General features: G+C 34.5%; 1 protein-coding gene across 1 annotated transcript; it reads right to left on the bottom strand.

Moving 5' to 3' along the window:
- Window positions 1–541: 541 nt before the first annotated feature.
- LOC130800618 (F-box protein SKIP5) lies at window positions 542–10223 on the bottom strand. Its single transcript, XM_057664163.1, has 5 exons — window positions 9848–10223; window positions 5760–5904; window positions 5609–5687; window positions 1397–1455; window positions 542–1127 (listed from the first exon to the last, which is right to left on the bottom strand). The coding sequence occupies exons 1-5, from the start codon at window positions 10050–10052 to the stop codon at window positions 773–775; spliced, it is 843 nt and encodes a 280-aa protein (XP_057520146.1). The 5' UTR covers window positions 10053–10223; the 3' UTR covers window positions 542–772.
- Window positions 10224–10658: the final 435 nt, after the last annotated feature.

Here is a 10658-nt window from a genome sequence, read left to right as displayed (position 1 = left end):
ACTCACAATGAATGTAATTTTTTTTTTTTTTGACTATTATTGATGATTTTACCAAGATAACATGGATTTATTTGAAGCATAAAAATAAATTGACTAATATGTCGGATCAGCTAATCAGGTTTATTTAGAATCATTTTAAATGTAATGTCAAATTTGTTAGAACCAATAATGCAAAAAAGCTTTGTCAAGATATTGTTTTGGCTAGGCTCCCCTTTGAGCCAAGATCTCTTATTCACTTTCTTGACATATGCCTTCTCTCAAGCCAATGCTTGATATTCCTCCTATTAAGGTATGTTATCAACAATAAGCTTTGATGGAGGATTACTCAAAACAAATAATGAAAAATTTACATCAATAATCTCACATATTGTTCAATATTAGAGAACCAAAAGTTGTTTAATTTCATCAAATACAAGTTATATAAGTTAGTTTATGTATTTATTTTTTAGAGATGAGTAGAATCTATCATTAATGGAGCATAAATTGTCCAAAAGAAAAAGTGATACCCTACAAGTTAACTTCAATTCTAGGAGTTCGAGTGTCCTATAAGATCCAGATGAGAGTATTTTTTATGGCATGATCCCAATTTAAATTTAAAATGAATCCCAATCCAACACAAACAATTTTATCACTTATCACTAAATTACTAATGCTTATGCATGCCCTAGTAATTATTAAAAGAACTACTAACTATAAGCTAATATACAACGGAATTACAAGAAGCTAACAATGAACTCGTAGACTTTTTACATAATGAACAAGAAGTGAATTTTCACTGATGCTCGACTTCAAACCAGAAAAGTACAGAACTACGACCATAAATGACTCGTACATGCTGCAATACCAAGGTGCCAATGGTTAAAACTGCCTTAGCACCACCTTCAATACGAGTGCGAGAAACAGTAACACCGTCTCCGTGAGCCAATAGGGAAACGGATGATGGCGAATTTTTTGGCCCGTTGGCTGTGCTCACTATTGGGAATGATAGATAATCCAGAGGATTTGTTTCACACTGCAGGTTGCAACTGTCAATTATCAGCCTCCCACTTCTATGGAGTAAGCAGCAACCGAGCTCCGCCTTTACAGTCAGATTCGTGATCTTACAGGTGGAAAGTAACTCCAGTGCACTGCCCAACAAAAAGGAAAGAATGTATGCAAGATACTGTCACTTCAATCCGAAACTCAAGAGAACTGTGACTTAAACCTCTCTTTAATACAAAAGTTTTGCTGGCACCACCAAGAGGGTAAAATTAATCTCAATCATATTGATAAAGGTGTGAAGCGCTCAATCATGAGCTTTTTGTAACAATGCTTGTACTTAGAATTATTCAAATCAGGTAGATCAATAAAACAACCAATCAACGGTATACGACATAGCAAGGGGATTTTTGCGAACCTGTCAGAACCCCGAGAACAAAGAAGAGTTGTTTCTTCAGGAAGCTCACCTCCACCAATCTATACAAAAAAAAATTAATCAGAAGGCAACAAAATGCAATAGAAAAGACATTTCTTTCAATTCCTCTACCATAATAAGCCAGTACTAGAACCAGGTAATAAATAAGAAAGGGAGAAAGCACATTCAGTATACAAAGCAAAACATAAATAGGCCAAATACTATCAAAGCCAAAAACAAAATAAAAAACAAGTTGGCCAAGTGATCCTTCACACGAATCAACCTTTTAAGTTTTAATCCTATGAACCAACTCAAAGTTAAACTTTTTTCACATCCAAACCCTTTGCTCCTTGAACTCTTCACTTCACCTAATGTACCTGTGTAAAAACCTTGGTACTACGACATGTACAGGACACTTGAACTCTTCACTCAAATCATGAAAACTTTCACAAAATAGCCAAGTCGGACACTTAAACATGTATTTGCGTAGGATGCAGTTATATGAGTCCGGGTAAAACAGTTCAGACTTCAGAGATTTAGAGTAAAGATGGACAGTTAAAACTAAAACATTTTGGGCTGGTGGCGGGCAGGCTCCACAAACTCCTCAAAACAAAACATAAAAATAAATTGCAAATGGCTCAGAAATTAAAAATAAAGCCACACAAATCAACAACCTAAACACATTTTCAGTAAAGGTGAAAAAATAGGCATGAGAGGCCAATTAAACGTCAACCTGACACGAAATCAGTGCATTTAGGTTAAGGATCCATTTATGATATAACAATACACAAGTTAAAGTTTTTCCTTCTCTAAATTAACACAATAATACAAAAGAATTTTGAACTCGAACTCAACACGATAAACTAGGTATTTAAAATGATTGCATTACTTTAAAGTTTTTCCTCTTCACTTTTACTCTTTAATCGGTGAATTTAGTTCATTTGAATTTCACATTTTTAGATGATCATGTGTTAAATTAACTACTCATTGATTATTTTATGTTTGAACTCATTGCAATGAATTAGGAAAATAAACTATATATAATAAAGAGATAAACAAGTCAACCAAATCCTCAAGTAATACATGGGTTAGGGTGGGTCAAGGGTTCCTAACATGCTTATGATCCTAATTCTAAAAGTGCACCTTGGCGCGCTTAAGGTGCGAGTGGGTAGGTGATGTTTGGCACTTTGATAAGGTTCGGCAAGGCGAATCCCTAAGGCAAACTCTTCAATGCACTTTCAAATGCCTTTTGGTCTTGGCCTCTAAAGAAGCACGCTTGACGCGGCTGCCAAATGTCTTTTCTTCTCTTCTCTTCTTTATTCCTCTTCTCTTTTGACTCTCTTTCTTCTTTTTTTTGGATTTTTATTTTCTACACCTGGACCACTCTAGGTGTTTAAATCGTAGATTGTTGAGACTCTTAGCGCCTTTTAAAAGCAAGCTTAAAAAAAGTACAGGTTAGGATTTGGAAGAGTCAACCCACCATAAAAAGGATCCAACGTATTTGCCACCTCTAATTTCAGTTGTTTCACTGATTAAGTGTCAAGTAACAAACAAGCGATTCCCATGGAAATAAATTGGCACACATTTATATAAGGCAGAAAGGAAGGAAGGAGGCCAAAACTAGTACATGCACAGAAAAGGCTGGTGCAAGGCTCATTTTCAGTAAACTGGGAGAAGGGGCAGCGAAGGCATGGTAGAGGTGTTTGGGTACACTGCTGAGAATCAGACAGGGAGACTACCTTGTGAATGGTGAATCTGGTGGTGGACCTAGAAAACTCACCGGAGAGAATGAAGAAGATAGACGGCGACTCAGAACGGGTGTGAATGTCGAGGGAGACCACCAAGATGAAAGTGAGAGAAAAAGGGTAGAAGGCTCAAAGAGAGTTTGCTCTGCAGGTATGGACTGTTAAAGAAAGAAGAAATGGTGAGTCGGTGTGGGTAAACCAAGAAAGAAGCAGCCACAAATAGGTCATTAGTACAATGGGGCCTGTTATCCTTTATTACTTGAGTTAAAGGGGTGATGAGGTCAACGAATGCTTTTGTCTTTATGGGAACCAGTCACAACTTCAAACACCTTTTCTCAGCCCATACTTAAAGAAAAATGACCTTCAACCTACTCGGCTTTTTGGATCATTTCACATCTCTCTTCTGTTTTAAAACCCAATTGCTACGTTCATACAAAGGCTGCTGCTCCAGGATTCAAATTTAAGGAGTCATTATCTATTCATTGAAATTTCATGCTGGTTTCTCCATCACAGTACATCAGCCTTACCCAAATTCAATTTTGTTGAAGAATTTATTGTGGCAAAAAATTTAATTGAGGTGGATAAAATTTTGATAGCAAAAATGCAGGCCGACCCAGTTAACGGAGCACCATGAGCAATGGCTAAGGGCCCCAAATTTTTAAGGGCCCAAATTTCTCAAGTTGTATCAACGACCTTCAGTATAGAAATGCATATATAACGTGTTCCAAGTTCCAAGTTCTAGTTGTCCTCTTTCTCTACTCTTCTTCCCAAGAACGCTAACTCCTCAAATTCTTTAAGCGTTTCAATTTTCTTCCAAAGAGAAAGAGCTATAACTCCGTAAATTCTTCTTTGGAGAAATGGCGAAGAAGACCCCAATTCGCAAAACTTGGTTGGGATAAAACCCTAAAAGATTCTGTGGGCCATAATTTTAATAATTTTTTTTAAGAAATTGGATTTTACCATATATATAAATTTAATATTTCTTTTAATTTCCTTGCTTGAATAGTTGAATTGTTGAAACATATGTTAATTAATTTTTTCTTATCTAACTCTACCCTCCCTCTTTTCTCTTTCCTTTTTTCTCTCAATTAACCCTAGCCTCCATTGTTAACTTTACAACTACTATCAACTTTATTGTTGATAAGCCCCCTATCTCTTCATTTTTGTTTTTTTGTTTGTTTTTAGTTATAAACAAAACCATTCTCTTATATTACATTATAGAGTTACTCTATCCAATTATTGGATTAGATCTACCCTATATATTAGGTTTTATAGTCTCTTATGATGACAGTTTGGCTTCTTATTATCAATTCAATGGTAAAAAGGTATATGATGTCACCACGGGTGTCAATTCTGCTTATACAGTAGTATCAAATTTATCTCTATTTCAAAGCCACACCAGATCAAAAAATCCTCTCAGAGGAGGTTGTATCAAATAGGGATGTGACTGAGAATACTTCAATATTAAATCTCCTTTCTAATGATAGTAGCTTTTCTATATAGAATTTTGTTTCATTTAAATTGTTATGTATTTGATCGAATGTTACTCTATTGTTAATATCGTATGACATTTTTATCAATGAATTATTAGGATCCATTGAAAAAAAAGTTGAATTGTTAAAAATTGGTTAAGTTTGAGTTGATACTTTAATTTCTTTATGGAGTATTTGCTCTTCCAAATTATTTGGAAATTATGGCAAAAGTGTTTTCAATTTGAAAATATAGCAAATTATTATTTGTGCAGAAATTGTTTATTACTGTTTTTTTTCATGAAGTATTTTATTTTTATTATTGGATTTTTATTTTAGTACACCACTATAATTATGAAAATTGAAAATAGATAATTATGAAAATTGAAAATAGTATAATGTTAAGCAAATGTATTTATGCCGAAGAAGTTAGTGTGCGAGTAATCTAGAATGTTATGAAAGGGCCCATAATTAATTTTTAGCTCAGAATTGCAAAGATGAGGCACGAGGATAATTGGACTCAAGCAGGAGATTATCCATCCAACTTCGACAACATTTTTTTCCTGTCCATTGTCATGACCCGACCTACGTTCTTTCCATCTAGAGGACAGGGTGTTAGTTTGGGCGACGGATAATGATATGACTCAAGTGGTCAGCAAGGGTAATTTGGTCATTTGGTTTGGGGTGGTTAGATTAGTGTTTGGTTTCTGTTTTAAAATACCTCTGTGTGTATATATAGTGGAGTAGGGGAAATCTTATGATGTGTGGAGAATCATTGTAATGAGTTGTTAACTCTTAGGAGAGAACAAGCCTCTAGAAAGCTTGTAATACATTACTCATCCTGCCATTATTATCGATTTTCTTACCCTTTACTATCCGCATTCAGTACTTTCAAACCTGTTCAATTTCACGGCCATCGCAGGTCATATCAAAGACTTCCATACTATGAGAACAGTAAATATGGAACATACATATTATTGATAAAGGATTAATAGTATTACCAGGCAAAGGGGCTTCTTAATCTGAATATTAGATGTAATATGGATTCCTCCAGCTGCAATCAAGATTGTATCACCAGGCCTGGAACACAGAAAACCAATGAGTCTAGTAGATCCTTTTAGACCTAAGACAAGAAATTCTATTGGTACTCACTTTGCAGCAGAGACAGCAGCATCAATACTGAGGAATACACCAGGTTCGGAATCATCCTTCATAGTCCGGTCAACTCGCAACCATAGGCGTGGGTGACATGCCAAGAAACGCCATCTGTGGCAAACGAGGGCCGTGTTATAACGATCTGCAACTCAAAAGAAATCCATGACAAAAGCAGAAACCCCAAAATAGTTCATTGGAATAAATAACTGCTCCTATCGAAACACAACCTGTTATACGTGAACAATATCACTTAAAACTATCAAACACATGAGTTCCAAAAAAGGACACTCACGAGTGTGTTGCAAATAAAAAAATTCTAATCTTAGGATAGAAAAAAGGCAAGCAAACATCCAAAATAATTATTGAAAATCTAAAGCCAAATAACTCCCATAGAACACCCAGTACACAAACACAACAGACCCTTCATATAAAAACGTTTCCCATAAACAAATCTAAATGTGAGATTTCACAGCGAAAACCCTTGAAACAGATAAATTCCATTCAACTTGTCTGATCCAGTAAATTCAAACAACTTAAAGATAAATAAATCCCCATTACAGTCAAATTTATGTTCACGGTGTCCAAAGGTCACCTCCAAAATAATAAAAATATTGTAAAATCTGTATTTGAAAAATGCAAAAATACTTTTGAATTGATAAACTGTGCATTTTCATCTATTTTTGATGTCAAACCAATTAATCTACAAAGTTTGACAAACCATCAACCCTTTCAAAACAGCATGACAAAGTCAATCCAAACAAATCCCAACAAAGCCCAATTACAAAAGTCCAAACTTTCAACCTCAAATTCACAAAAGAAGTACAATGGAGCTCAATAGAACAAATAAATTTCTTATAACAAGGTCTTGTCTTAACTCCAATTGGTATAAAGTGACTCAAAGAGATAATAAAGGGTAACCAAATAAGAATTTTGGGTTGACCACTTGACCTAGTGGTTGAAGGATAACCTTACACCTTTATGCACAAGTTTGATTTTCACCACTTACACAAACTCAGGAAAAATCAAATCTTCCTCTCTCCTTTTGCCTATAAGGATTCTCCTTACCCTAAGGATAACAACAATAATGCTAGAGTCTTATTCCCAAAAGAATTTGGTTGGTTACATGAACTAATATATCAGTTCCATTGGTCGTCCACATGGATTCTTATTCTCCATTCATTTTGATTTCTCCTACCATCTCAATTTGTAAGTCATCTCAGGTCTTCCTTACCCTATTTTCAAAATCTCGAGCTACAAATTCCTATTTTCCTTACCGATTCGCCAATGCCTCATTTTTGCACATGTCAAACCATCGATTCTCTTTCATTTTTTTCCTTAGTTTACAACTCCTAAAATCTTTCCTATATCTTCGTTTCAAATTATATCCTTAAAGGTATGCCACTCATCCATTGAATCATTTACACTTTCACGACTCTTATCTTCCTACTATGATTCGTTCTAAAAGCCCAACATTCTAATTCATATAGTAGCGTTGTTCTAATTATTATTCGATACAACTTAGCCTTTAACTTTAAGGGCACACCTCGATCACATTATCCCAATAGCGGCTCTCCATTTCCACCATATCTTAATTCTATGGTTCACATCATGTTGGATGTCCCTACCGCTCAGAAATGTGGACTCAAGGTATTTAAAGCATCCGCTTAGACTGATAACTTTGACTTCTAGTTGAACAATCAACGAGTGTTTAAAAACAACTTGACAAAGTCAAAGCTAAGCATGCAGACCAAACAACTTGACACGTCAAAGCTAAGCATACATACCCACAACCCCCCAATTACAAAATCGAAACACTTGACCTTAGATTCGCAAAAAATATCAATAGTTGAGCTCAAAAAACAAAATAGTACCTTATAACAAGGACTAGATCGAACTCCAAATGCTATTAAAATAATACAAAAACATATAATAAGTGTAACGTAACAGCAACTTGATAAAGCCAAAGCAAAGCACAACAACCCATTAAAGTCCATTTACAAAATCCAAATTTTCAACCTCATAATCACAAAAGAAGCACAATAGAGCTCAATTTAACAAGTAAATTCCTTATAAGATCTAACTCCAAATGGTATAAAAATGATTCAAAGACATATGATAAGAATAACAAAACACCAAAATGAACTATCAACTAGGGTTTCAAAAATCGGTTGATAAAGCTTAAGCTCGGCATAACAAACCAACAAAGCTCAGTCACTAAATCAACAATTTGAACCTCAAATTCACGAAAGAAGCATAATTGAGCTCCATTAAACAAGTAAGTCCCTTTAAAAAACTTATGGGTCTCATTCCAACTGGTATGAAAATGATCAAGAGACATATAATAGGTGTAACCGAACAACAAATAGAACAATCAACTAGGGTTTCAAAATAGCTTGATAACGCCAAAGCTAGGCACAACCCAACATATTCAGTTACAAAATCCAAACTTTCAACCTCAATTTCACAAAAGAAGCACAATTCAGCTCAGTTGTTTATTAACATCACAGTGGTTTATATGGGGTTAACATTCTAGTTTTTTTTATATCTTAGAATCAGAATCACTCATCATTAAATAGATGTAGTGTGTAGTCAAACAAACTTTGATTTTAATAATGCAATATTTATATTAATTTTTCTATGTATTGATTTAGTCTTTATTTTGCAAAATAAATTTGATATGTAATTAGCACAAACTCAATTAAAAATTGAATCAATCCACTAATTTTTACAAATTTGTGGCTACTCAGTTATTAAATGAGTTAAGAGTAATGTTTCCAAAGCATTATTACCTGGAACGACATTTGGTTTGAAACGTGGAATGGGAACGGAAAGAGGAACGCAGCCTAGATTGGCTCGGGGACAATCGGGTACGAGATGTTGAAAACAAAATTAAATTAAAATAATTTTTTTCTTTAAGAAATTGTTTTCAAGTGGATTTTTTTTTGGTTTATAGGTTTTATCTTGTTTTTTCCTCCCTTCTTTTTTGTTTAATTAGTAAATAAAGGCCAAAATACCTTTTAAATAGGTCTTCTACACCGGGGTGTCACATTGAGCGATTTGAGTCGCGTTTCGTGGTGACTAGGAACGAACGTTCCCGAATTGCGGAACATGGCTACGTTCCACGTTCCATGTAACTATGTTCCAAAGGCTACTGTTATTGGATGACTATAATCATTAACCGCAAAAATCTCACCCTTGATATGATTGTTTCTAAACAGACATTTACATCTATTTTGATTAGTGTGATGATTTAGTCCATTATTTGTAGAAAGTGGTTTAGAATTGCTATGGTTTTAGTTAGTTATATTGGAACGGATTTATTTGCGTGTTAGGTAGTATGCTGTTGAGTACTCGTCATGAACAACTGTATTCATTTTTTTTATGAGATAGGAGTAGCAATTAATTACTAAAATTTTCTATGATTTTGAATGTGCATTTTTCACAAAATCTCTAATCTATTGCTGGCTTCATGAAATTTTACTGTAGGTCAGTGAAGTACAAAGTATAAATTTCAGCATTCATCATTGATTCACGGCTGCCATCTATCAATGGAGTCTCTAATCCTCAAACTCCACGAAATATTTGCCGTCAAATTTGGCAACTTCAAGAAAAAAGTTAGTATGTCTTCCACTGTTTACATAGACCACCATATGGTAAAAATTCCTTATAATAGACCACCATATGGTAAAAATTCCTTATAAAAAGCCCTGGGTCTAACTCCAAATGGTATAAAAATGATCCAAAGACTATAAATAAGGCTAATCAAACACCAAATTGAACAACCAAGTATCAACTAGGGTTTCAAAACAACTTGATAAAGCTAGAGCTAAGCACAAAACCCAGCAAATCCCAATTACAAACCCAAACTTTCAACCTCAAATTCACATAAAAAAAAAAAAGCACAATTGAGCTTGAACAAACAACAGTATTCCTTAAAACAAGTTCTAGGACTAGCTCCAATTGGTAAAAGTGATCCGTAAACATATTACAAGGATAATCAAAGACCAAATTCTTAGGGTTTCGAATCCAGAAATGAATAAATTAGCAAATTCAACTATAGAATAGATTAAGGATAGTAAACAAACCAGGAATAGGAGAAAGAAAACTGAAAATGTGCATTAGACAACCATCATCCAAAGTGTTGATTGGGGAATCTGGAGAAGTGGATGAATGTCTTGAAAGCCTTCTCCATTTGTTCTTGATCTTCTGCTTATGGCTCATTTTAGCTAAACCTATAGTTTTAGAAGCAGAAATAGGGTTTGTTTGCTCCTGTTCTGCTATGGAAACCATAAACCATAGAAATTAAGATTCCATGAAATTCTTCTATTTGTTTTAGAGTAAAAATGTGGTTTGGAAATGTTCGTAAGGCTCACAAATCACAATGCACAAATTACAATTAAAAGAGTTAAAAGACGACGCAAAAGTACAATTTTATGTGCACCGTAAGCCAAATTACCAAGACTTTCTAATAGATTTCGATTTTCTTCAAAATGAGCAAACCTAGTTATGTGGATACAAGATTTGACTCTTTTAATCACTTTAAAATATCTTTTCAAAATTAATTTCGTGATTCAAGTAAATACGCATACAATATAATTATCCCTCTAGGCAGGGCCGGCCCTGAGGATAGGCCTAAAGGGCTACCGCCCAGGGCCCCATTCTAAAAAAATCAGAAAATAAGAGAAGAAAGGGCCCTCTCAGTCTCAGCTTGTACTTTATAAAGCCCAAAATTGAACTTGGGGCCCAAAAGTTCGAAAAATCTAAAGCCCAAAACTAAAACTTAGAAACGTTTTACCTTCTCATCATAACTTTGCTAGCCAGACACTCAAAACTCCTTCAATGTCAATTTCATTTTCGATGAGTATTTAGAGATCTGCTTTCTTAACCTTTCACCTT

Source organism: Amaranthus tricolor, chromosome 15 (assembly GCF_026212465.1).
Source record: "Amaranthus tricolor cultivar Red isolate AtriRed21 chromosome 15, ASM2621246v1, whole genome shotgun sequence".
NCBI lineage: Eukaryota > Viridiplantae > Streptophyta > Magnoliopsida > Caryophyllales > Amaranthaceae > Amaranthus > Amaranthus tricolor.
The sequence above is the reverse complement of the archived record's forward strand: the minus strand, read 5'-3'. Positions and strand labels throughout refer to the sequence as shown.

Bases quoted from the DNA above. Each gene is read 5' to 3' on its own strand.
- LOC130800618 (XM_057664163.1), bottom strand. From the start codon at position 10,052: ATGGTTTCCATAGCAGAACAGGAGCAAACAAACCCTATTTCTGCTTCT. The intron at 5,905-9,847 runs GTTTGTTTACTA...TTTGAGTTGCAG, and splicing joins TTTTCTTTCTCCTATTCCTG to ATCGTTATAACACGGCCCTC. The intron at 1,128-1,396 runs GTTCGCAAAAAT...TTTGTTGGGCAG, and splicing joins TGTTCTCGGGGTTCTGACAG to TGCACTGGAGTTACTTTCCA.